The sequence below is a fragment of the Erinaceus europaeus genome, chromosome 11 (assembly GCF_950295315.1).
Source record: "Erinaceus europaeus chromosome 11, mEriEur2.1, whole genome shotgun sequence".
In the NCBI taxonomy this organism is placed as follows: domain Eukaryota; kingdom Metazoa; phylum Chordata; class Mammalia; order Eulipotyphla; family Erinaceidae; genus Erinaceus; species Erinaceus europaeus.
This window is the reverse complement of record NC_080172.1, coordinates 66,694,756-66,721,830: the sequence shown is the minus strand read 5'-3', so window position 1 is coordinate 66,721,830 and position 27,075 is coordinate 66,694,756. Positions and strand designations below refer to the sequence as shown.

Genomic DNA, 27,075 nt, shown 5'->3' with positions numbered 1-27,075 from the left:
CAGGGAACCGTCATCTGGGAAGAAAACAGGAAATAGGTTGTATTGTTTAGGGGTGCTATTTTTCTGTCTGCTTTCTAGTTATTTTGGGGGGGGTCTGGTGGAAGAGGAGAGCCATGATGACAGCCAGACATACTCTTATTTCCTTCTTTCTTTTCTTTCCTTTCTCTTCACTCCTCTCTCTCTCTTTCCTGAGAGAGAGAGAGAGAGAGAGAGAGCGAGAGCGCCAGAGCTTCACTCTGGCACATGTGATGCCAGAGATGAACTAGGGACCTTATGCATATAATAAGTTCAGTGTTCTTCCTGCTGTGCCTCCTCATAAGTCACAGGCTCAGTACCTTTGTTTTCTGTGGAGGCATGTGGGTGAGTGTGGCCGTCCACACAGCCACGGAGAGGATCTTCCTGACTCCTGTCATAATATACCCAATTTCTGTTGATGGACCTTTTGGGGGCCTTGAAGTCATATACAAGGACCCTCTCAGTAGCCCCACATACCTCAGCCCCCAGCCTGGCTTCTTTGACCCAGTTAGTCCTCTTCCACCTCCCCTAGGCACCTTCACTCTGGGTGGTAGAGGCTGGCACCTCGATGAGACAGGTTTGTGGTGGGGCTGCACCTGTGTTAGTTCAAGAAGGCCTGTATGAAAGGGGAAATCAGATCAGAGAGTCCTGAAGATCGAGCAGGTGTACCGTCATCTTTGAAGTCCCCAGAGGAATGGCCTTTGTGGTGCTTATCAGTGTGGGGATTGGGTAGCTCGGGTGCTTTCTTAATGATTTGTGGTGGGGCCAGGAGTCAGAGGTTATCTCTGCAGCCTGGGCTTCTGGCCAGAGCAGCCCAGCACCTTCCATAAATGCAGCAAGAATGCCCAGCTGAGGCAGTGACCAGCTAAGACGCCAGGATGAGATGTTTCGTGGCACTACTTGCATTCTTCGCTCTCTGCCAAGGCAGTGGGATCACCAGGTGAGTGTTGGGCCCAGGGGTGAGGGCTTTTCCCAGAGTGGGTTTCTTCCTGCTGGTTTTCCCAGGAACTGCAGTGGGATCCTGGATGACCATCTGCTGTCTGTTGTGTCTTTGAATATTGGAACCTTCTTACCTTCTGAATGTGCCTTATACTTCAGCATGTAGTGACCAAGAGTGAGGCAGAGGTGTCTGAAGGGCATCCTGTGAGATTAAGGTCATGGCTCTGGGCTGGATGGTAACACATCTGGTAGAATGTAAATGTTACCATGCACAAGGATTTGGATTCAAGCCCTTGGTCTCCTCCTGAAAAAGAGAAGCTTCACACATGGTAGAGCAGGTGTCTCTCTGTCTCTCTTCCTCTCTATCTCCTTTCCTATCAATTTCTCTCTGTCCTATCAAATAAAAGAAAGGAAAAAAAAAAAAAGGATACCATCAAGGATAGCACCCAAGGAACTCTATGGGTTATGAAGTGATTCTTTGGTAACTCTCCTTTTCTCTCTTTCTCTCCTCTACTTCTCAAAAATATAGTAAATAAAAATTGATCTGGTAAGCATCTCAGTGGTATCATATGTGTGCAAGGTCCTGGATTCATTCTCTGCATGAAAATAAATAACCAGGAATCATAGAGATAATCAAGGTCTTAGAGTATAAGACTTGTATGCCCCATGCTTCAGATGTTCCAGGTTCAATCCTTGGTACCTACATAAGAGCAAGCTGAACAGTGCTCTGATTTTCCCTCCCTTTCCCTCTTGCATAAAATAAAGAAATCCTTTTTTAAAGTCTATAACTTACAGTGTAAATAAAATTTGAAAGGGCAGGGCTAGGAGAGCACTTGGAAAGTAAGGAATGAATCCACTGGTGGAGGTGGGAGCTTTAGCCATCACAGATGGCGAGTTCAGAGCCAGCTTCTGCCGTCTCTCCTCCTGGTTCTCTCCCAGGCTCTGCTTCACCATTCACTCTCTCAGGTGCTTCCCAGACTCTGTGCCCAAACTCTCTGAAGAATGTCTGGTGAGAGCTGAGAGCAGGGGCTGCATTATCACAGCACTCATAAGCATGGGGACACATTCTTCTCTCTAGACAGTGTTCCCCAGAGGACAGATGAGACTCTTCACACTGCTGTGTCTCCTGTGCCCCAACCAGTGTCCTGCACATAGTAGGTGCACACATAGGAAATTAGAGACTGAGTGGTCACAGATGGAATATCGTGTGAACCTCAGAGTTGCAGTATTTCATGAGCAGAGTATCAGATGCCTCTGTTGTGTCTCCACCAGCTGTAACACAAGGAGAAAGAAACACTCCGGGGCTGCACTTAGGTAGGGCTGGGCACTGATTCATGAGCTGATGTGGTTTGAGTGATGATGAGGACATGCAGGAGAGGTGGGTAGAGGAGCTCAGAACCTCTGGGTACTTTGGGGGAGATTGATAACCCTGGGGAAAGGCCCCCTCCTCCCACCCCCTTTAACCCTCCCCCTTCTCATTAGGGTTCCCCTGCTCAAAGGGAAGTCACTGAGGAAGTCCCTGAAGGAGCACGGGCTCCTGGAGGAGTTTCTGCAAACACATGCCAGAAAGAAGCTTGCCCACTCCGGGAAGATTGCCCGGGAGCCCCTGACCAACTATCTGGATGTGAGTGTGTCTGCCAACCTCTGGGTCAGAGTCCCAGGAGACCCGTGACCACCTCCCCTCTCTTTGAGGACTATAGAGCCCTGGGGTGACTCCCTGCTCCTTGAAGGCATCCCAGGGTCAAGGTCTGGCTTTCAAGGCTCCAAATGTCACTACTGAAAGGGTCAGATGACCTTTTCGCAGACAAACCCCTCAGGGGTTTACACTCTACTGCTAGGGACAATCCACACCTGCTTTTGCCTCCAGTCTGGACTGGAGGGGTGTGTGGGGGGGATGGGGCTGGGTGGCTGGTGCCTAGGCAGGGCTTTCTTCTCTACAGGAGTTTGTATTTCTCTTGCTTGTCACTCTTGGTGGCAAACAGTAGGCTACTTTCTCCCTTGTGTTCTGCCTCTTTTTCAAGCCACACACTGCTCCCCTTGCTCTGACACATGGAGGAGCTTTCAGGGACAGCATGGGCTAAGGCTGGAACCTGCCGCTGTGTCCTCGCGCCTGCCAGAGGTGGTCTGGTCTCCCTTCCCAGCATGGTTTAAATCTGGGTCAAGATTGATACCAGGGGTCAGCCCAACAGTGTGTGCAGGGGCTGGGTAGTGTTGCACCTGGTAGAACACACTTGTTACTACACCCAGGGATTCAAGTCCTAGGTCTCCACCTGCATGGGGGAAAGCTTCATGAGTTGTGGAGCAGGGCTGCAGGTATCTCTCTTTCTCTTTCCCTATCTTCCTTTCCCCTCTCAATTTGTCTATAAAAAATAAAATAGGAAACGCTGCTGGGAGTGGTGAATTAACCATACAGGCACTGAGCTCCAGCAATAACCTTGGTGGCAACCCTGTCCTCATCCCAAACAACAACAACAACAACAAAAACAAAAACTCAACAACAAAAAACAAATAATGGGTACCAGGCTTGTGGTCCAGACAGGCTGAGTGCAGTAGGGGGAGACTACTGTGGAGGCTGGAGCAGAAGTATCTCCTCAGTGGCTCTGGTTATGCTTCTGCCTCACCCTTCCTTTACCTTCCAGGGATCCAGGCAGTAATCAGTGGTCTCCTAAGAAGAACAGGGTCCACACCATTGTCCCTAGCCCCCAGATGCTCCACCTGCCCCTGAGCCAGTGCTCTTTGTCCACAGACTGAGTATTTTGGGAAGATCCAGATTGGAAGTCCACCGCAGGAGTTCACCGTGGTTTTTGACACTGGCTCTTCCGATCTCTGGGTACCCTCTGTCTTCTGCAATAGTGATGCCTGCCGTGAGTGATCTCCCTCCTATGTGGACCTCAGGGACCCTCTTCTAGCTGTGGTCAGGGACTTAGGGGTAGGGTTGAAGAGTGGCCAAAGAGCTTGTTGTGAGAGTCCCAGCCTACAACTCATGTCTCAACCACCCCTCCCTGGCCATTGCCTGAGGTGTATACTCGGTCAGTGGAAACCCTCAGGAAAGCTGTTCTTTTTTACTCTTCTTTGGAAGCTGCACCTGTTACACTGTGGGTCAGGGAGGTGAGGGTGGGGTGTTAAGAAGAGAGTCATTTTCCTTGTCCTCCTGTGTCTGTTTCTATTAGGGGGCAAGGGGGGTCTCTGGGCCTCAGGGCCTGGCAGGTACTGTTTCAGGGTGAGAAGACCACAGGCTCTACTAACCCTGGGTTTGTGTTTCAGAAAATCACCATCGCTTCAATCCGTCCAAGTCCTCCACCTTCCAGAACATGAACAGACCCCTGTCCATCCAGTACGGCACCGGCAGCATGCAGGGTTTCCTGGGCTATGACACTGTCACTGTGAGTGTGGCTTCCAGCTGGTCAGGGTCCTTTCCCCCTGCCTCCAATCAGCTGTGTCCCTCTCATGCTCTCTGGTTCCAGTAGGGACAAGCTGGCCTTTAGGTCCTGTCTCCTGGGTGGCCTGTAGGGAGCTGAGGCAGCAGCTGAGGTGGAAGTGGGGGTTCCCCACCTCTTTTTTCCATGTCAACCACTCTGGGCAGGCTCCTAGGTTCCATGCCCATATCTGTGTCCCCACCTTTTCTTCATTCCTCCTTGCTGGAGTTGGTTCAGAATCCCTGGTCCATGTCAGCACTGAGCTCTTTGGTGTCACATGTATGGTCTCACTTTAAGCTCAAATCCCAATACTAGTGATGGTAGGATTTGAGGGTCACACCCATGTCTGACACTCTGAGTAGAGATATTGACCTGACCTCATTCTTGTTTTATTTCCTTTGGTCATTATTAGGGTGTTATCACTACAAGATGACCTTTTTTGTCTGTCTGTCTATAATATTTTGCTTTTTTTTGCAAGCCATTTTTAAAAGTTTGTGATTGGCAATTATTTATAAGATTATAAGATTTATAAGATTGTAGGGTTACTAAGTATAGTGCACATTGTACCCACACCACAGTTCTGTTCCCTCACTCAACAATAATCACCATAGTTCACAAAGTCTTAGAGGCAGTTTGTTTCTGGTCTTCTCTCTCTCTCTCTCTCTCTTTCTCTCTCTCTCAGTTCATGTGTTTCAGTTCTCTAGATTCTACATATGAGCGAAACTATGCAGAAGTATGAGCCAACTTTTTCAGATAGAAAAAGAGAGACAGATATAGAGAGACAGTGGGGCAGATACCACAGTACCTAAGCTTCCATTGTAGTAGGAGCTGGACTCGAACCTGTGTCCTGTACCTGACCTCACTTTCTTAGGTTTTAGAGCACCATATTCTGTTAGGCCAAAGAGCGTCTTTTCCCACTTGGATGAGGGTTCCCCATTCTTTTGACTCATTTTGGCTTCCTAAGTGCCTGCTATTTGTTGTTAGTGACACAAACAAACAAACAAACAAAACCAACCCACCACCACCACCAACAACAACAAAACCAACCCAGAGAGCTGTGTGGGGCTGGTTCTCTCAGAAACCAGCATCTCTTTCTCTTTTTCTCTTTCACTTTCTCTCCCCAGGTCTCCAATATTGTGGTCCCTCACCAAACTGTGGGCCTGAGCACCCAGGAGCCTGGTGACATCTTCACCTACTCAGAGTTTGACGGAATCCTGGGGCTGGCCTACCCCTCACTCGCCTCTCAGTACTCAGTGCCTGTGTTTGACAACATGATGAAGCAACACCTGGTCGCCCAAGACCTGTTCTCTGTCTACATGAACAGGTAGGAGCTGTGCCTCCCTAGGGTCTCTGTGGGCCGAGGGAACCAGCCACCTGGGGGCGCTGTGACTTAGCACCCTCACTAGCATCCAGGCTGCCTCTCCCTATCAACAGGTAGCCTGCACTCTCTTCTGAGGCCCCTGACTGGTCATTAAGACACTCCTGCTCACTGGGCTAGACTTTGACCTAGCTCTGCATTGAGACCTGATGCTCATTTTACCCAAAGTTCTGGACCTGAGGAACCATTTGCTGATGACACTGAGATTTCTAGGTGTTGAGAGAGGACTCCAAAGCAGCTCAGGCTTCTTCTTTTGTGCTGGAGGAAACCCAGGGAGGGCAGATTACACTGTGGACTGGTCATGCAGTTGTGTTGGAGCCCAGGGCTCCTGACTCCCAGTCTGATGCTTCCTATCCTACCCCTCTGCTCAGGTCACATTATAGCTCAGCTTGGACAAGGTGACAGACATGACAGCAGGGGTAAAGGGACTAGCCCAAGATGAGGGGCTGGGTGGCTGAGGTGGGGGTGACCAGTTAAAGGGCCAATGGATGCACTTGTTCATCCAGGTTCAGTTCACTGAGTCCTTACTGGTGAAGGGGTGATACTGGGGGATGGCACTATGCCAGCAAACAAGACAGTCTAGGACCTAGCATGTCAGCTAGGGGAGGAGGGGCAGACAACGCCTGAACATATTCATGACTGTGATCAAATTGGTGTGGTCAGAGCATGGACTGTAAGGGTGCACTGCAGGCTTCGAAGGGAGACCTGGTCTTACCGAGTAGTGAGGAGGGTTGTGCTTGGCTGGAGTAGGACTGGGGGCTACCAGGTGAGGTGGTGGCAGTGGACAAGGCTGGGCTTGGGCATGGTCTCAGAGTATGAGAATAGACATAGTGGGGAGCTGGAGAGCTAGTAGGGTGGTTGTGTCTCCTGAGTGACGTAGAACCTCAGGAGGAACAGGAGGTTTTGAGGAAGATTTTATTTTATTCAATTAAAAAACATTTTTTAAACCAGAACACTGCTTAGCTCTGGGGATTGAACCTAGGACCTCAAAATCTCAGGCATGAAAGTCTTTAGCATAACCCCTGTGCTCTCTCCCTAACTTCAGTTATTATTTTAAAAATCATCAATCAAATTAGCATTTTGTTGATTTGTCATTGGTTTAAAACACAATATAAAATGTCAGAGTGCAGCTGCACGCTTTTGATGGATGTGTGTAAACTTTACCACACAGGGGTGTGTGGCACCTAAATGGCCCAGGAGGTGGCACAAGGGATAAAACACTGAACTTCCACACATAAGGTCCCAAGTTCAATCCCTGGTATTTCATATATCACATTGATGCTCTGGTAAATAAAAATAAATAAATAGATCAGTAAAGCATGTGCCACCTTGTTGAAGAACCTCTTTCTGATTTGTAGCCAGAGGACTGAAGACAGAAAATCTTGGGAGCTGAGGGAGACACAGAGATGGCTGGGAACACGGGAGACATGGGATTGGGTGGGGGGCCAGTGGTCCCAGAGGATGCAGAGTAGAGCTTGGAAATCACATGACCCCACCCCACACCCCCAGTTGCAGCAGCTGTGGTTCTAGGGGCTTAGATGGGCTGCTCTGGCCAATGTCAGAGAAGTCCTAGGGTGCCAGTGAGGCTGGGAGCACATGTCTGAAGCACTGGAGGAGGTTGGTCGGGCCAGAGGGAGTGGTAGGCTTGGGTCTTGGCTGTGGTGCCTCCTGCCCGAGCTGGGTGTCTAATGCAGCACACGTCTTCCCTTGTTTTCAGCCAAGGCCAGGGGAGCATGCTCATTCTGGGGGCTATTGACCCATCCTACTACGTGGGAGCTCTGCACTGGGTGCCTGTGACCGTGCAGCAGTACTGGCAGTTCACTGTGGACAGGTGGGTAAGCAGCCGCTTGGCCCAGGGGCCAAGTGTGAGAAGGCCTGCACCGTGGTAGCTAATAGCACAGACTCCTCAGACACTCCCAAGGCTGGTGACCTTTGCCAGTGGGGATACTGAACATGTTAGCTGAGCACCTACCACCTGTGAATGAGATATTTTTAATAACACAGGACCTTGTACATCCATCATCTGACCACCCATGGGCTACTTTTTTTCATTCAGATAGTGAGACAGAAACAGAGAGAGGAGAGACAGCATAGCATCAGAGCTGTCCCTGATAGTGTGCTGGGACTTGAATCTATACCATATACATGGCAAAGACAGATGCTGTACTTGATGAACTATTCCTCAGGCCCTATAAATCATTATTTTATGGTCTTATTTATTCCTTACTAAAACCCTATGAGGTAGGTACCATTCTTCTTCTTTCCTGTTGTTGTTGTTGTCCTCTTCACTGGAATTTCACTGCTCCAAAGTGACTTTTCCAGATAAAAACAGACAGACAGCAATAGAGAGGGAAAGACACCATAGTTTCTCCCAGTGCAGTGGGGGCTGGTCTCAAACCTGAGTTGAGCACATGACAAAGCAAGCAAGTGCACTGTTGAAGTGATTTGTCTCACCTGCCCTATTAGTGTCACTTTGTAATTTATGAACATTGAGTTGTCCCCTTATCTCTTATTTATTTATTTATTTATTTATTTATTTATTTATTTTCACCAGATCACTGCTCAGATCTGGCTTATGAGGAAGGGGGCCACTGATGCGGCTATTTTGTAGGTGAGGAAGCTTCAAGTGTAGGAAGCCTGAAAAGACAGGGAGAACTTGATTTTAGGACAGATAGACAGAGAGGAAGAGAGAGGTATACCTATAGTACTGCTTAACTGCTAGTGAAGCTTTCCTTTGCAGATGGGGACTGAGGACTTGAACCTGTGCCCTTGTGTATTGTAACATGTGCATGCAACCAGGTGGGCCTCTGCTCAGCTCCCAGGGAGAACTTTTGAAACCAGCTCTTTAGGCAACTAGAGTTATGTGTTCCTCTGTTCCTCCCAGCCCTTGCTACATATGGCTTCCTGCTCTCACTGTCATTTCTGTTCCCAGCTGGGAAGATAGATATAGGTGGCTTAATCATTTATTATTTTGCCACCAGGGTTACTGCTAGGGGCTTTATGCCAGCACTACTAATCCACCACTCCTGGTGGATTCCTGGCCATTCCTTTCATTTTTTATCCTTCTATTTTATTTGATAGGATAGAGAGAAATTGAGAAAGGAGGGGGAAACAGACAGGGAGAGAGAAAGAGAGACACCTGCAGACCTGCTTCACCATTCGTGAAGTATCCCCACTGCTGATGGGCAACAGGTGCTTGAACCTGGGTCCTTGGTGATAATATGTGTGCTCAACAGTGTGCACCACCATCAAGCCCTGGCACAAGTGGCTTTAGGTCTTCTCTCTGAGCCCAAGAAGTCACAGGGGCTCTGGGAAGGGGGTGCAGGGTGGCTGGGCCCCTGAGGATCCTGGCAGTATGGGAGAGATGCATCCCACTTCCTCTGCAGGATCACTGTTGATGGTGTGGTGGTGGCTTGTGATGGTGGCTGCCAAGCCATCCTGGACACAGGTACCTCTCTTCTGGTCGGGCCTAGTAGCGACATCCTCAACATCCAGACAGTCATTGGAGCCACCCAGGGCCAGTATGGCGAGGTGAGACCAAGCCCTTGACCCCCTAGTATCCCCTCTCACCCAGAGGGGCCCCTATTGGAATAAATGACACTGGGAGCGGGGATGGTCAACCATTCCGGGAGGTTCCTGTGAAAGCCTCACCATGGCCTTTGGGCTTCAGCCTACAAATGCTTATGCAGCGACCCATCTGACTTCTATCTCCCAGGAGGATTGTTTGTCACTGACTTTGCATTCTGCCTCCACCCTTTGTTCCTCCTCCACAGCTGTGAGTCTCACAGCAGTGAGACTGGAGCCTGGAGGGGAGACAACCAGCCACCCTCCTCTTTGTTCCCAGCAGACACCTGTCCCTAGGTGGACAGACACATTATCCCTTTCAATGTGACTCTCGGGAACTTCACCCTGGACTGAGAGCAGGTCCCTTGGCTCAGGTGGAGAAGACTGGGTCCTTCCGGGGAACATTTTCTGTCTCTCTCAGCCTGGTGACAGTGGCAGCCCTTCTAAGAGGTTTTCTCTGTCTTCCAGTTTGACATTGACTGTGGGAGCCTGAGAAGCAAGCCCACTGTGGTCTTTGAGATCAATGGCCGGGAGTACCCTCTGCCCCCTACTGCCTATACTAACCAGGTATGCATCTCAGGGTTCACTAGCACTAGTCACCCTCCCACCTGGTGAGTGAGTTAATGAGGCTGGTAACCTGAGACTCATGCATTTATGGGGTTTAAATCTGAGGCAGCTGCAGACTGATGTTGGGACAAGTGGGACAGATGGCAAGGAAAAGCCCAGCATCTCAGAAGTTGGAGTGGGCAGGACCACAGCTCCCTATGGGAACCCTCATCCCTTGCCACTGTGGTTTCTTATTTATTTTTTTAATTAAAAAATTATTGCCACCAGGGTTATCACTGGATCTTAGTGCTGGCACTACAAATCCAGTTCTCCCAGTGGCTGCCTCTCTTTCTTTACTCTTTCTTTCTTTCTTTCTTTCTTTCTTTCTTTCTTTCTTTCTTTCTTTCTTTCTTCCTTCCTTCCTTCCTTCCTTTCTTTCTTCCTTTCTCCCTCCATTCTTCTCTCTCTCTTTCTGTCTTTCTATTTTAGATAGGACAGAGAGAAATTGAGCAAGAGGAGGGGGAGATAGAGAGGAAGAAAGATAAACACCTGCAGACTTGCCCCACTGCTCATGAAGCTCCCCCCTCTGCAGATGGAGGGGGAGTGCTCAAACCTGGGTCCTAGCACATGGTAAATGTGTACACTTGACTGGGTGTCCAACCACCCAGCCCCACTGCTTAAGCTTCTAAGTCTGGTACTCCAGAGATTTGTGATGACCTTGGTGTGCAGTGACCCATTGGGTCTTCTTAGATTAAGACCTTTTCTCTTTTCAATACGAACTTCTTCCTTTGCTGAGTGAGAGGAGCCTGATGCCTATGTGCTGACCTTGGAGGTTCCAGGCTGGGGTTAGGCAGTGATGAGGGAATAGCAGGCTTTGATGAGGACTAGGGAATGGCTGACCTCAGGGAAGCCCTCAGAGTAAGGGCCCATCTCCTCCCTCCATTTTTCTTACCCTCTCCCCAGGACCAAGGCTTCTGCACCAGTGGCTTCCAGGGTGATGACTCCCAGCAGTGGGTGCTGGGCGATGTCTTCATCCGGGAGTACTACAGCGTCTTCGACAGGGTCAACAACCGGGTGGGGCTGGCCAAGGCCATCTGATGTCACAGCTCCTTGGCCACTTGGGGTCCTCAATAAATGCCACATCTCTGCAGAATCTGACCTCCCTGTGTGTTTTGGGCAAGGGTGTGTGGTATCATGTGGTGTGGGATAGGGTGGGGCCACATGGGAAGAGCTGGGTACTGGGTGGGAGAAGGTGACATCCATAAGGGAAGCAGTCATTTCAAATCCAGGTCAGGTAAGCCCAAGACATGGCTTGCTTTCCTGTTCATTTATTCAAGATCTTTCTGGGAGAGACTGGGAGCAAGGGCTGGGGTGTATAGGCTAAGCAGAGAGCACTTGACTGAGGAAGAGAAGGCTCCAGGTCTATTAAGAGATGGACCTCCAGCTGGAGAGATAGCTCACCATGCAGGGAGCCATGCATGTGGCCCAGATTCAAACCCTGGCACCACATAGGAGGTGCTTTTTGGCACTGGAGGAAACTTTGGTGCTGTGGTATATCTCTCTATCATTCTTTGAATGAAGAAGCAGCCCTGAATAGTAAAATTATGCACACAAAGCCCTGCATTCACACACAAAAAGAGAATAACCTCATTGCCCTTTAGGGAAGAGAGAGTGGTCTAGGCAGAGACTGAGGGACAGAGGTTGTTGTCACCTTAGAGAAGAACTACAACCCAGAGTTCCATCCTCAGTCTTAGGCTCCTTGGCTGGGGCAGATGCATGGCAGTCACAGTCACAAATTATTATTATTTTTTAATTTATTGGGGAATTAATGCTTTACATTTAACAGTAAATACAATAGTTTGTACATGCAGAATATTTCCCAGTTTTCAATATAACAATACAACCTCCACTAGGTCCTCTGTCATCCTTCTTCACAGTAAAAAATTCTTGCAGTTTATGGTGTCGTAGCTCAGGGCACAGATGTTAAATAGCACAGAACACTGGACTTGGGTATCCTAGCTTGTCTGGGGAGGGGAGAGACTGCACAGGAAGTCAACACATTAGAGGGCCAGGGTCAGGGTCCTGGTGGGTCTGGGTGGGTCTCTTACTGCTCTGCTGTGGAGTCTCCTTGACAGGTTCCCAGATGTTTGTTTGCTCCCATAGCCTCATTCCCTTTCCTCTACATAGCCTCTTTTTTTTTTTAGTATTTTTTAAATTTCCTTTTGTTGCCCTTATTGTTTTATTGTTGTAATTATTATTGTTGTTGTTGTTATTGATGTCATTGTTTGTTGTTGGATAGGATAGAGAGAAATGGAGAGAGGAGGGGAAGACAGAGAGGGGGAGAGAAAGACACCTGCAGACCTGCTTCACCGCTTGTGAAGTGACTCCCCTGCAGGTGGGGAGCCGGGGGCTTGAACCGGGATCCTTAGGCTGGTCCTTGTGTTTTGAACCACCTTCTCTTAACCTGCTGCACTACCGCCCGACTCCCTACATAGCCTTTTAAATAAATTAAAAAATATTCTTTTAATTGTCACCTGGGTTATCACTGAGGCTCGGTGCCTTTTTGATGAATCCATGGCTCCTCATGGACTTCCTTCCTTCCTTCCTTCCTTCCTTCCTTCCTTCCTTCCTTCCTTTTTCTTTCTTCCTTCCTTCCTTCCTTCCTTTTTCTTTCTTCCTTCCTTCCTTCCTTCCTTTTTCTTTCTTCCTTCCTTCCTTCCTTTTTCTTTCTTCCTTCCTTCCTTCCTTCCTTCCTTCCTTCCTTTTTCTTCCTTCCTTCCTTCCTTCCTTCCTTTTTCTTCCTTCCTTCCTTTTTCTTTCTTCCTTCCTTCCTTCCTTCCTTCCTTCCTTCCTTCCTTCCTTCCTTCCTTCCTTTTTCTTCCTTCCTTCCTTCCTTCCTTCCTTCCTTCCTTCCTCCCTTCCTTTTTCTTTCTTCCTTCCTTCCTTTCTTTCCTTCTTCCTTTCTTTCTTTCTTTCTTTCTTTCTTTCTTACCAGAGCGTTGCTTAGCTCTGGCTTATGGTGGTACAAGAGATTGAACCTGGGACTCTGGAACCTCAGGCATGAGAGTCTTTTTGCATAACCGCTATGCTGTCTACCCCTTTTTTTTTCTCTCTCTCTCCTTTTTCTCTCTTTCTTTCTTTTCTCCCTTTTTTCTTTTATTTGATAGGATGGAGAGAAATTGAGAGGAAAAAGGGGAAATAGAGAGGAATCATTGTTTCAGTGTTCGTAAAGTTTTCTTCCAGCAGATGGAGACCCAGGGCTTGAACCTGGGTCCTTGTGTGTGGCACCACTTGCACTCAATTGAGTGCACCACTGCATAGCCCCCTTTATATAGCCTTCTAAAAATTATCATTTATTATTTATTTTTGTTGTGTCTCTGGGGCTTCACTACTCCAGCCTGACTTATTCAGAGTGACAGAGGGAGAGAAGGAAAGACATCAAGGAAGAGAAGCTTCCCCTAGTGTGGTGGGGCTGGGTTCAGACCCAGGTCATAAGTGTGACAAAGTAGGCACACTGGGTGAGCTCTCTCACTGATGCTTTTTGTAGTCTTCTCTCTGATGGGGATATAAGTCAGACATTTGCTGAAGCTTAACTCATGATGCCTATGTGTTGGGAGTGGGGTTTATAACCATCCAGCCCTCAACCCCCTTAACCCCACATAGGCTTGCCCTGTACCCAGTCCAGGTGCAGGCTACTGATGCCACAGGACTCGTCCTGAAGCTAAGGTGTGTCTGGGACACTTCACAAAGGAGACTGTCCTTCTGTAAGGAGACTATCACTTGGGGATGTGCCTCTTTTTTCTGTAGCTTTTTGTTCAGAGAAAGAAGGATACCACAGCACCAAGCTTCCTCCAGTGTGATAGGGCCCGGACTTGAACCTGGGCCACATGTGTGATACACCCTCCAGCTGAGCTACCTTGTCAGCCCCTGGCAAGGGAAAATAAGCTAAGGGGCACAGGGCAGTGAGGATGCTGCCCACAGCACTTCCTGGGTCTGTGCTGAGTTGCCAGGCTGGACAGTGGTGCCTGCTGGCCTTGGGCAGGGCAGGAGTCATGAGGAGGAGGGGTTCAGACTGAAGTCCCTGGGGTAGGTTGGGGTAGGGGCCACCAGTAATGTCCCAGGTTCTTAAGGACAGTGGGTGCCTTGATGCTTGAGTGTCTGGGGCCACGGGGCTCAGTACAGAGCAGAGGGACAGTATTGGTCTTTGGAGTTTCTCCCAGCCCCATTTTTCTCACAGAAGACTGGTTCGGGTTGTGAGCCAAGACTGAGACAGAACTGGGCCATGCTAATTATTTTTAGACTTCTTGTAGATTTCAAAAACAACAACAAAACCCCACCAAAACCCAAAACAACACAACACACACACACACACACACACACACACGCACGCACGCGCGCGCGCGCGCACCAGAATAGAAACCAAATACCAAATGACCCTAAAAAATCTCTGAGCCATTGCACTGCAAAGGTTTGCACTTAGCAAACACCATTCCCATCCTCCAAACCTGAATTGTAGATAATGAAGAAAGTAAACATGATGGCTTTCAGCCATGGAGAGCTTGGACCATATAACAACACCTCAGTCCCTCACAGCCTCTCTGCTCCCTTGCCATGACCATCCCAGTCATGATAGGTGGTGACAGCATTGAGAGGCAACTGCCTCCTGGGGTTCTGGGATTTCCTTGGGTTCAGAAAAGGCTCTGTTTAGAATGCTTTCCACATCTTGGCCTCCTTATCTGCTTCTGAATTGTCCTTTAGATCCCTTCTTGGTTCAAGTCTCTGAGGACAACCACAGTGGGTACACCTCATACACACACACACACACACACACACACACACACACACACACACACACATATAATGATTAACAAGATTGTAGAATAAGAGGGGTACAATCTTATTTATTTATTTATTTATTTATTTATTTTTATTGCCACCAGGGTTGTCTCTGGGAGTCTGTGATGTCGGGTTCCTCAGGGGGAATAAGCCAGCCTGGCTCCCACTTCTCCATCCAGCCAGCTGGCCATCAGGAGACAGACAGAGAGTGGGGAACCTTGGGCTAGCAGAGGCAGGAGCAAGTTCGCTAAGGGGTCTTCTAGCATACCATGGTGGTGGACAATATACAAACCTCCTTAGGGCACCATGGCGGAGGACAGGACCTTTTATTGATGCAGTTACAGGTTTATAAAGGGGTAGCAGTGCAGGGGAAGTAGCCAAGCTGGCCAATGAGAACAATATCTCCTTATAAGGGAAAAGAGAGCAAGGCAGTGAGAAGGTATGGATGGTGATGCAGGAACGGGGAAATAGAAATTTAAGGAAGGGGAGTCAGGCGGTAGAGCAGCGGGTTAAGCACACATGGTGCAAAGCGCAAGGACCCGCATAAGGATCCCGGTTTGAGCCCCCGGCACCCCACCTGCAGGCGAGTTGCTTCACAGGCGGTGAAGCAGGTCTGCAGGTGTCTATCTTTCTCTCCCACTCTCTGTTTTCCCTTCCTCTCTCCATTTCTCTCTGTCCTATCCAACAATGATGACAATAATTACAACAATAAAAGCAAGGGCCAAAAAAAGGGGTATAAATAAATAAATATTAAAAAAAAGAAATTTAAGGAAGGTGAAGTCCACCAGAGGGAGGAGGGGTGGGGTGATGCGGTGAGGCTCATAGGAAGGTTGGAATTCCCCTGCGTACTCTGTACTCTGGCCACATCTCACTTGACCACAAGGCTGGCGTGCTAAGGGGAGTCTGATAGATGAGCTTCCGGGGGGTGGGGGTCAACCATTCATGCTCAAACACGCATTAGAACCACACTGTCCTGAGCAACAAATTCCACTCCTGGTGGTCATCATTTTTTCCTTTTTGACAGAGAGGGAGAAGTTGAGAGGGAAGGGGGAGGTAGGTAGATAGAGACCAGTAACACTACTTCATCACTCTTAAAGCTTCACCCCTGCAGGTGGGGACTGGGGCCTTGAATATGGGCCCTTGAGTAAGGCTATGTATGCATTCAACTGGGTGTACTACTGCAAGCCCCCCTCCCCACCTCTGAGAAAGGAAAGGAGAGAGGAAGGGAGGGAGAGAGAGAGAGGAAGAGAGAAAGAGAGAGACAGATAGAGAGAGAGAGAGAGAGAGAGAGAACCACAGTATCAAAGCTTCCCTCAATGTGGTGATGGTGGTGGTGGTGGGGGCTGGGCTTTAGCTTGGGTTGTGCACATGGCAAAGTAGCACACTATCCAAGTGAGCTATTTACACGGCCTCATTTTGATGTCTTGGGTACCAAACTCATGCAATGCTATATCAGGTATTGGTGAATGAATGAATGGTTGGATGGATGGATAGATGGATGAATGAATGCATCAGTGTCTGAACATCTCAGGAGCCACATGCTTGCCGTTGACCTTGTCTTCCTCTCTGCTCTTTGCACCCTCCTGTCCTTCACACATGCAGACCCACTCTGAATGTTCTCCCTCCTCTGCTGAGCCTGAAAGGCCTCCTGTCCTGGGGGTAGGGCTCAGTGCATATTGGAGGACAATGAAGGGCAGGGAAGGTAGTTCTGCCAGGACCCAGCTGTCTGTGGGACCAGAAAGGTGGGGTCCTTGTGATGGGACTGTGGAAAGTCCCCAGGACTATCATTTTACTCCTGGGGTGAAAGTCCAGTCACATCATTGCTTTGGAAGAATCATAGGTGACTCTGATCAAGTGTGCAAAATGCAAACTATTAACTTTATTTTTTAATTTCTTTTTTCTTTTATTTAAACATATTTTCTTTATTCTATGCTAATGAGAGAGAGAGAGAGAGGAGAGAGAGAGAGAGATAGAGAGAGAGAGAGATTGGCTTATGGTGTTGCTGGGGACTGAACCTAAGCCTTAGGTGTGAAAGTCTCTTTGCATAACCATTATGCTATCTCCTCAGCTCCTTTTCTATTATTCCAAAGATGTGAGGTAGAAGTCATTCAGAAACAACAATAAGGTATAGTGCTAGCTCATATGATAGGAGGTGTGATGGTTGTGAAGAGAAAGATCCATCTCTGTACTCCTCCTTCTCTTAAATCCCCATTTTTCATTAGTGATTTAATATTTATTGATAAAATTATAACAAGGGTGAAATTCCACACCTTTCCCACCACCAGAGTTCTGTGTCTTCATTCCCTCCACTGGAAACCCCATTAGTCTTTCCCAAGATCACAGATATGGGCATACTATTATTTCTATAACTATCTATTTGTATTTGCCCATTTTATTTTTTATGATCTTGCCTTTTCTTCCTTTTTAAGTTACATGTTCTGGGAGTATGGGCCAAAATTTCTTGGGGTGCAGAAGGTCAAAGGTCTGGCTTCTGTAATTGCTTCTCTGCTGGACATGGACACTGGCAGGTCAATTCACATGCCTAGCCAGTTTCTATCTTTCCCTAGTGGAGCAGGGCTCTGGAGAGGTGAGGTGATGGGACACATTGGTGAGGTTGTCTGCCCATGGAGTTCAGGATGGAATCATAGTAGCATCTGAAACTTGGGGTTGAAATGCAATAAGATATAAAGCAGGACAAAATGTTTAATGAACAGTAACTGTAAAATAGGAATAGAGCAGATGGAAATAGGGGTTTTAGGGTGGATAGAAGCTAGGAAGTTTATTTTAGATACGTTCCTAGAGGCTCATGACTGGTAATTTTTGCTGGAGCTTGATAGCTAACCTGCAGGTGGACTAAAAATATTGTCTTGGAAAATGGTGTCAGAGTTGAGAATAAGACTAGAGAACTGGATCAGGGCAGAAAGTAGCTACCAAATTTGAAGGAAATATATAAATACAATTCGCTATTTATCATATTGACCTGACTCTGGGCCCATATTTATTCATCTTTAGCACAGGAGCCTATGTAATCTCTGAGTCCCTGTCAGTCTGAGCTTGCCGTCCATGGTCACAGCTGGAAACATCTAGGCTGCACTCAACTCAGGACTAGTTTTCCTCAAGTGGCAGACTAGAGTGACCCAGCCTCCCTTCGGAGAGTTTTACCGTAACTACATTGGTAGTTCCACAGTTAAAGGTGCTCTCAAAAACTGCCTAATACTGTGGTGCTACCTTTAACTTCTTCCTCACAGGTAGGGAGAAAACATGATAACACAAAACAAAGTGGCCATAGACTTGGACTGTCATGGCTAATTGAGGATCCGGTCTTTCTGTCTCTCAGAATTGTCCCTAACAGGACTGCCAGGAAATGTCCTTTGCTTGTGAAGAAGGATAGCCTGAAGGCCAGTGGGGAGCTGTGAGAATGGGGAGCCTGGCTTCACTCCACTGACTCATTACTTGGCCCCTCACTAGCCTGGAGAGGACAGCCCATTAGGATGCTTGCACTGTGATTCTGCTCCTGCAGCCTCCAGCCCCGCTCCCCACCTTCACTGATGCTGTTCACCATGCTCCCTCCTGCTCTCCCTCCACCCCCCATCTACTCCTTGTCCTTCTAGGTCAGTTTCTGTCCTCTGTTCTCAGTGGTGACAGCCCCCATGTGACTGTACCCCCATCTTCCTTGCCCATATTGCTCACTGGGGATTTTTGCAACAGTGTTTATTTTGTCTTGGCTCTTCTGTTCCTGGCTCAGCAGTCCGGAGTTCTAGTGTCATGAGACCGGACTGGATCATGAGATGGGGTGGAGGCGCTGAGCTGCAGGCTTCCAGTGGTGTGACTCTCTCTCTCTCTCTTCCTTTCTCTTCCCTTTTAGCCCTTCCCTGAGCAGCTGCAGACAGAAGCCCTCTTCTAGCGTTTTTCCCTTCCCAGTCACTGACTCCCCTGCCAGTTCTTCTTATGCTAATGGGAGGAAGTTTAGGCCTGAGAGAAGCTTGGGAGAGAAGTCTTTGAAATGGAAATGTTGTGACAAAATGATGGATTGTTTTTGGAGCTGTGCTGTTGATTCTTTGTGGACAGCAGGAGGAAGGTTGCCATGGAGATGGGGCTGTGGTGGCGGCCCCAGGCAGAAAGATCTAGAAGGCAAGACCTGCTTGGTGAATCCACCTAAGAACAAGAGGCCAGTGATGGAGGCATTGCGGGGTGTCTGGGGCGGGTCTGGCCTGGCTGGGGCCCTGGACTGGTCAGCAATTGCAGCAGCTTCCTTCTCAAGCCAGAATGGATTTCTGGTTAGTTCTTGAGCCCCACGCCACCAGCACCCAGCATGGATGGCCTCTGGGCTTGGTGCACACTGCACCCTTTACCTGATGCACTGTAGCTCAGGAGCTGCTCCTTCTATTTCATCCCAGCTGCCTGCCATCTCCCCAGAGAAGACTTTCTAGTTCACTTATGTCCACCTCACCCAATCTTCCACCCACAGAACAGCTTGCTGTCTGACTGACTGCAGGACACTTGGTTCACTCTGTGCTGATTAGACTGTCACCCATCTTATTGAATAAAAATATGTTTTGCATGACTTGGGCAGTGGCATAGTGAGTACAGCATTAGATTTGGAAGTGTGAAATCCTGAGTTCAATCTGTAGCATTGCATGTAGCAAAGCCATGCCCTGGCTCATTCTCATTCTCTCTCTCTCTCAAGTTGATAAATATATATATTTTTTGGAGACAGAGAGGTCTCTACCTCTCCATCTCCAAAGAGAAAGAGATTACAGAACTGAGCTTCTTTCAAAGAGGTGGGGACTGGGTTCAAACCTGAGTCACACACACTAAGTGAGCTATCAATATTTTGCTGGCCTAAATGAATAAGTAAGTAAAAAATTCTTAATATGTTTTGCCTACCTACTGTGCATGAAGTACTGCTCTGAGTCATATTCTAGTGAGCATAACAGATAGACCCATCTTGGAGCTCTGTGGGGATGCATGAGAGATACTAAATGTATATTCTGTGGCCTTTAAGTGTCCAGGAGAAAGTAGAGCTGGTAGAGCTTTAAAATGCTATAAGCCGAGGGGGTTTGGCAAGGTAGCTCTGCTGGGAGGGTGCCTGTTTTCCTATGTGTGCAGCCCATGCTTGAACCTGACTCTCACTGCATTAAGTTAATGGCAATTTTTTTTTTTTTGCTTCTACTTCTTATTTTTCTAAATGCAACTGACTGTTGTCTTTGAAGCCACAAATCAGATTTTGATTATTTGGCAGCCTTCATGGTGCTGCAAGCTTGGCCCAGAGAAGCCATTTGGGAGACTCATGTTGAATAAACTCCGACTGGGACCTCTGCTAAGCCTCCAAACTAGTGAAGGTTGTCCAAGAATCCACCTTGTCCTGGAGCGCCCTCTAGTGCTTAAAATGCAAATGCCACCTTTGTGCGCCTTGTTTTATGTTTGAAGGCAACTTGTTTCCTCCCTGCTCCAGAGCACCTTGGGGAGCAGTGACCAAGCAAACAATAGGTTGAATTAAGTGCTTACTTAATTATATGAAGGTCACAGTGCCATCTTCTTCAGAAGTCATACTGTAGGGCTCTCTCTCGCTCTCTCTGGGCCTCTTTCTGATTTGTGTTCCCTTGTTTGTCTTTGCTCTCTGTTATCCTCCCACTCAGCTATTTCTAGGTTTTCTGAAATACTGGAGTGACATTCTGAGTTAGAGCTGACTAGGTGAGCTGTGCCTGCTGTGTGTGGCCCAGGGACTTGGGGATAGCCCAGATACCTCCCCCAGGGGGGTTTGGTCCCAGGGGTTTAAAAGAAGAGCTCAAAGTTTCAGGACGGGGTCTGGGTGAGAGGAAGTTCAGAGCTGTTCCTCCATCATGGCATGTGGTGGTGGTGGTGGTGGTGGTGGTCGTGGGGATCCTGAATTTTGGGGGGGGAATTGCTCAGGACCTCAACCCCTTCCTCTGGGCTGGTGACCTTGGTGTCCTCCAAGTTCAGGAGGATGCTCTCTGTGTAGATGCTGAGCCTCCCCACTTTCGTCCTTGCCTTCTCTGGCTCTGGTTTGAAACCTGAGAGTCCCTTTCTTTTCCAAGGCTCGGTAAAACACTGAGACCAGAATAACCGTCCTTGGTGCTTTATTTTTAGGGAATGTGAGAGGGAACAAGGAGATGTCAGAGACAGGCTTCTTTTATGGTAAGCAATGTCCTGGATGGGGAGAGTGGGTGGGGGAGGGGGCAGGCAGCCTGGCCCCTGCAGCTTTTTTGAACTCTTGCCTGGCAAGTCCAGAAAGCTAGGGTGCTAGTTCAATATACCAAAGTACAAGATTGTATGGTTGGTGGGGTAGATAGCCTAATGATTATGCAAAGAGTCTCTAAAACCCCAGGTTCAGTCTCCTGCACCACCATAAGATAGAGCTAAGCAGTGCTTTTGTAGAAAAAATAAAATAAAATAAAATAAAATAAAATAAAATAAAATAATTGCATGTCTGAGGCCCCAGCCTTCCCAGAATCAATCCCTGGCACCACCATAAGAGCTGACTTGTCCTGTCTCTCCCTCCCTCTCTCTCTCTCTTTCTCCCTCTTTCCCTCCCTCCCTCTCATAAATAAATAAAACTTTAAAAAGAAAGCCCAGTCATATGCCCAGAATATCTGCACTCAGACACAGGCCAGTAGGGTCAGTGGGCAGGAAAGACCATGTCCTCTGTGTCAACTCTCTTCCTGTCTCTACCTCCAGTAACTCTAGTGGAGCAGAAGATTCCCCAGTGTCCCCTTGTCCCTGCAAGGGACAGGCACTGGGTGCCACCTACTATTTGTGCACAAATGCCAGTACCTATTGCCAGCAGGCTGGGGAACCTCAACTGTGGGACTTCTCTTTTTCTTTTTTTTTCCTTTTATGACACACAGAGAGAGAAGCAGAGAGAGACCACAGCACTGAAACTTCCTTCAATGCAGTGGGGCCTGGGCTCAAACCTAGGTGATACACATGGCAAAGCAGCACATTATCCAAGGGAGCTACTTCTTTTAAAAAAATATTTATTTATTTATTCCCTTTTGTTGCCTTTGTTGTTTTATTGTTGTAGTTATTATTGTTGTTGTTATTGATGTCGTTGTTGTTGGATAGGACAGAGAGAAATGGAGAGAGGAGGGGAAGACAGAGAAGGGGAGAGAAAGACACTTGTAGACCTGCTTCACCACCTGTGAAGTGACTCCCCTGCAGGTGGGCAACCAGGGCCTTGAACCGGGATCTTTACATCGGTCCTTGAGCTTTGCACCATGTGTGCTTAACCTGCTGCACTACCGCCTGACTCCCTCAAGTGAGTTATTTCTTTGGCCCGCTTGTGGGGCTTAAGTGAAAGCTCTCACATTGTCTCTCTCCTAGTGTTTGCAGAGCACACCCTGCACTACCTGTCAGAGTGAAGTGCAGGTTCTGTCCTCATGGTGAGCCATCAGGAGTTCATTGTGGCCAGACTGAGCTAGATTTTAGCTTTTTAACTTTTCAGCCCTATTGTTATCTCCATGGATTGCAGTGTTGAGTTCTTTGCTGATGGTTTTGAACTAAATTATATTCTCCTTCCCTTTGCCTTTCCCCTTTCCCCTTCTCTTTCCTTTCTTCCTTCATAGAGAGAGGGGATAGAGAGGAAATAAAGATAGAAGAGAACCACAACACAGAAGCTTCCTTCAGTGTGGTGAGAGCTGGGTTTGAACCTGAATGGTACACATGGCAAAGCTGTGCACTATCCAAGTGAGCTATTTCTCTAGCCCAGTTCCACTGTCTCTTATGCCAATGACGGTCCCAGTTTTTAGTCAGGAAAGTACTTCATAATCCCTGGAAAAAGGGCAGCTTTGAGTGGGGGAGAGGAGGCAGGACGTGTGCCTGGTAAACCCGATGGGCTAGGCCCTCATACCAGTGTCTCATCCTCCCCGGGGTAGGTCGAGGACCTATTCCCTAGATTCTGCTGCTCCAGATGGGCCTCCTACCCTTCAGACTATCACCAAAGGACTTCAGGTGAGCTGTGAGTTTGCGGCCCCAGAAGGGAGAGCTGGGCTCTCAGAGCTGCCACCAGAGGGCAGCCAAGAGCTGAGAGGTGCTGGGGCGACTAGGAAGGAAGCAGAGCAGGCAGGTGGCAACAGAGACTCAGAAATGCTCCAAGGATCACCCTGGGCTTGCAGGGGTGCCACAGGGGTGCCTTCCTAAGAATGGCGCTGGAAGGGTTGGGAGCTTTGACTCTCCGAAAGTCAATTGGTGGGTACAGTGTGTGGGGGGTAGGGGAACAAGGAGCCCTCTGCAAACCCTGCAGCTCCCAGGACCAGCACTGGAGGTTGCCTGGCCTTAATTCCAGAGAGGCAAAGGTCATCTGACCACCAACAACACAGGTTAGTGCTCTGATGCCCAGAAATAAACAGAAAGCCTTTGTCCTCTCTGTCGGTTGTAATCATCTAGGGAGCTCCTTTCCCTGGAAGGTGGGACTGCCTACATACAGAACCACACTTTTTAAAAGTTTGAATGAACTTGAGGATGTCAGAGCAGGCTCTACTCCAATCCTGTCATTCATTAGGCCAGGTGACCTTGCCTTGTTTCCTCAGCTACAGACAGCGAACACATAGAACTGCCATTGAGGTCTGCATCCCTGGATGTGGTGCAGTGGTAGAGCTAGCTCTGTGCTTGTAAACATGAGGTCCTGAGTTCAATTCCCACTGTTGCATGTATATGCCAGAGTGTTGTTCTGACCTCTCTCATTCTTCTTCTTCTAGCGTTTGCCTTTCTTCCGTAGCCAGTCAACAGCATCAGGTTGAGCCTGATGCAAAGTTTCGAGACCTCCTTTGAATCTGGAGAGGTGGCAGTCGTTGACTATGTGTAGCTCATGAAATAAATAAAATGAATCTTAAAAAGAGGCGCAAACGAGGTGATGAGTGTGAAAGTGGTTGGCAGTCTTCCAGAGTGGCCTCCAATGATCTCCTGCCTCCTGGCATTCATGCACTTGTGTGACTATGGGTTACATTTAATGACTTGCTCATAACAAATAGGATACCCACCAGTAATGGGCAAAGAAAGTTGGTAAAACCCCCAAAATTGGGGAAAAAAAGAAAGAAAAGAATAGAGAAAGAGAGAGAGAGAGAGAGAAAGAGATTGCTCTTGCTCTTGCCCTATGAGAGATTTTTCAAGGCCTAGATTTCCACTTCTTCTCACTGACTGTCATCTGAGTTTAAGCCAGAATTGCCTACTGCCATCCTTTGTGGAGAGCACCTCACTGTTTGCAAGACAGTTCCATGCATTATTTCACTGAATTCCCATGGTACCACTAGGAGTTTGGTATTTTATTCATTGTTGTCGTGTGACTTAGAGGAGAGAGAGAGGAGATCCAGAGCGGAGAGGGAACACAATTCTTTATTTGCACAGGCACCTCAGAGTTGGGTGAGAGTGCAGTGGTTCAGGCCACGTGGAGCTAGCCAAAATGGCCGCCTCGCACAGCATCCTTTTCTGCATCTAACCACTGAGGTGAAAACCGGGCAAGAAAGTGGGCAAGAGAGAGAGAGGGGCAGAAGAAGAAGGGATTTATAGGGCAAAAACTGGGAGTGATGAGCCGGGACAGGATTGGTTGGGGAGGGCACTTCGAGAATATCGTATTAACTCTCGTGGAAACTGGCACTAGCCTGAGGGGACATCTGCACAGCACATTGTTGCTATTTGCTCTGAGACCCAAAGAAATTGTAGTTTCCAAGGTCATGAAGCCACTGGTGACATATCAGATATAAGAATGTCCCCCATGGTCAGCTGTTTTTGTTTTTAGCAGGCAGAGATGTATATATGTGTGGAGGGTGAGGCACTCTTAGGCAGACAGGCCTACATCTCCAGTAGGGCATTCCAGAATGTGAAGGTCAGGCTGCTGACTTCCCTAGACTTGGAATTCAAAGTGTCACATGCTCCCGGGAATCATGAACTTATTTCAAAAATAAATATGGACTGATGAAGTAGCTCACCAAGATAGTGTGCTGCTTTGCTGTGCACACGACCCAGATCCGAGCCTGGTCTCCACCACACAGGAGGAAGTTTTGGTGCTGTGGTTTCTCTTGCTCTCTCTGCCTCTATCTAAAAATTAAATTAAGTAAGTAAATAAATAAAGTTTAAACACCGTGTCAGTTTAGAATGACACTTCCAGCCTCAGTGGTTGCTTCTGGCTCAGCTCCTTCTGGAGAAGGACCATGTATAAAATATTTGCCCTCCCTCCTTGCCCTGAAGCCAGAGGGGCAGAGACTGTGTGTGTGTGTGTGTGTGTGTGTGTGTGTGTGTGTGTGTTACAGGCCAAGGGAAGGGGAGAGCCTGCTTTTGCTGGGGTGACCCCTGAAGTTATAAGACTTGTCCTTTGTAAAGCGGGAAGCTGTCCTAACAATGGTAGAAGGGGTGTGAAGAGAAGAGGTTGGTGAGTCAGAGAGACAGCTCACCAGGGAGGGTTTGTGCTTTGCCAGGTGCATAGCCCAGGACTGAACCTTGGCACCACATGGGAGATGTGCACAGAACTGTGCTGTCTCCCCTGTTTCTGTCTTTCCAGCTAAATGAAAAAAAAAAGTGGTTCATAGTGGTGAAAATATACATGTGTGAGGCCTAAGTACTGTAAAAATAAATAAATAAAACAGTGAAAAAAGAAAGCTCAGCAGGGAGTTGGGTGGTAGCACAGCGGGTTAAGCACACATGGTGCGAAGCACAAGGACCAGCGTATGGATCCCGATTTGAGCCCCCAGCTCCCCACCTGAACGAGAGTGGCTTCACAGGTGGTGAAGCAGGTCTGCAGGTGTCTTTCTCTCCCCTTCTCTGTCTTCCTCTCCTCTCTCCATTTCTCTCTGTCCCAACGATGTCATCAATAACAACAATAATAACTACTACAACAATAAAAAACAAAGGCAACAAAAGGGAAAATAAATATTAATTTTTTTTAAAGAAAGAAAGCTCAGCAATTGGAGGAAATAAATCACTTACCTAATGATTTTTCAGTTAGTCAATTGACAGGGAAGACCTTCCCCAGAGATAGTGGGTGGTGGCCTGAAGAGACACAGCTGACTGACTGCAGACCTTCTGGGCTTTTGGTTGATCACTCTGATGGGCCATGTAGCTGGGTGGGGAGAGAGGGTGCTGTCACCACACATTTCCTGAGCATCTGGAGCACAGCTCAGTGGGAGGAGGCAGACAACTTTCTCAGAGGAAAGCAAATGCCCTCCTGACTGGAGAAATTCTGTTTCCTGTGGAGCTGGGGCAGCTACCAGGCAAGACTATGAGACCAATAGGCCTACAGTGGAGCAGATTCCCTTATCTAACCACAGAGGTAGAGTAGGGCCTGCAGTTCACTCTTCTGGGGGCTGCCTTGACTTATATTTAAAAGATGTGCTTATTAACACAAAAGGGAGGAGGAGGGGAGGAACAGGGGGGAGAGAGAGAATCAGAGCATCACTCTGGCACACTGTGGTACTAGGGATTGAACCTGAGACATTGCTAGAGAGTTCAATACTCTAGCCATTGCCCCAAAATCCTGGTCAATGACCATGCCTCTTTTTGTTTTCTCCCCCTCACCAGCCCATTTTGCATCCCTGCTCTGACCTGTGGTCTCTCAATGATCCCACAGTTCTCTTGCTTCCTGTCTCTTGCCCTACCCATCAAGGGATTTAGGGGGATTGAGTATGGGGAAGAGTAGTCAAGCAGGTGTGTGTGTTCTTGGCTCTGGGGGTAATTTTTGGGAATGCAAGGCAGAACTCAGGCCATAAAGAGCTCCAGAACATGACTCCAGCTGTGGAAAGAAAACACCTTCATTGTATATGGCACCCGTGGAAGCTGCTTCCAGAGCTTGCTCAGACACTCTGCAGAAGGCAAATCTAGCAGTTGGGGAGGGGGGGGGGTCTTGCCAAGTATTGGCAGCACCTGGGCTGGCAGTCTCCCCTCTCCTCTCCTTCCCACCTACTTCTTACCTGTCAGCTTCCCTGGGGCTCACTTCAGGAAGGAGTGCTGAGGAGGCTGAGAGGAGAAGGAGGGGGAGTATAAAGCTGCTGGCTGGGGCATCTCTCTCCTCCCTACTCTAACCTCCTTGAGGGTGAGGGTGTCCACTGCAGGTGGGCCCCATGGAGGCCTGGCTGATGAGTCTGGCAGTGGCAGTGCGGGCACCATGCAAGCCTGCAGGGCACAATACTGTTGAGTGTTGCTCCCTAAAGCTGTGTGACTTTGGGACACATGACTCAACCTTCTGAACCATTTTCCCTCCTTTGTAAAGAGGAGATGATAATTGTGAGGGGTTGAATTGTATAGTCCCTCTGCACCCTCTCTTCTTTCCTCTTAAAGAAACCATCAGGACAGGAGTCCTGACCCCTAATGTTTAAGATTGTGACCTTGTATGTAGACAGGGTCTTTAAAGAGGTGACCAAATTAAAATGAGAG

The 27,075-nt window shown here is 48.3% G+C and overlaps 1 protein-coding gene across 1 annotated transcript; it reads left to right on the top strand.

The window, feature by feature from the left end:
- The first annotated feature begins 893 nt into the window (after positions 1-893).
- On the top strand, positions 894-10,956 carry LOC103119114 (chymosin-like). The gene is made up of 9 exons (XM_007529363.1): positions 894-955; positions 2,437-2,578; positions 3,701-3,818; positions 4,219-4,337; positions 5,495-5,694; positions 7,466-7,579; positions 9,135-9,279; positions 9,781-9,879; positions 10,822-10,956. Exons 1-9 carry the CDS (start codon positions 894-896, stop codon positions 10,954-10,956), a joined length of 1,134 nt encoding a protein of 377 aa, XP_007529425.1.
- The last annotated feature ends 16,119 nt before the right edge of the window (positions 10,957-27,075 follow it).

Bases quoted from the DNA above. Each gene is read 5' to 3' on its own strand.
- LOC103119114 (XM_007529363.1), top strand. From the start codon at position 894: ATGAGATGTTTCGTGGCACTACTTGCATTCTTCGCTCTCTGCCAAGGC. The intron at 5,695-7,465 runs GTAGGAGCTGTG...CCTTGTTTTCAG, and splicing joins TTCTCTGTCTACATGAACAG to CCAAGGCCAGGGGAGCATGC. The intron at 9,280-9,780 runs GTGAGACCAAGC...TCTGTCTTCCAG, and splicing joins CCCAGGGCCAGTATGGCGAG to TTTGACATTGACTGTGGGAG.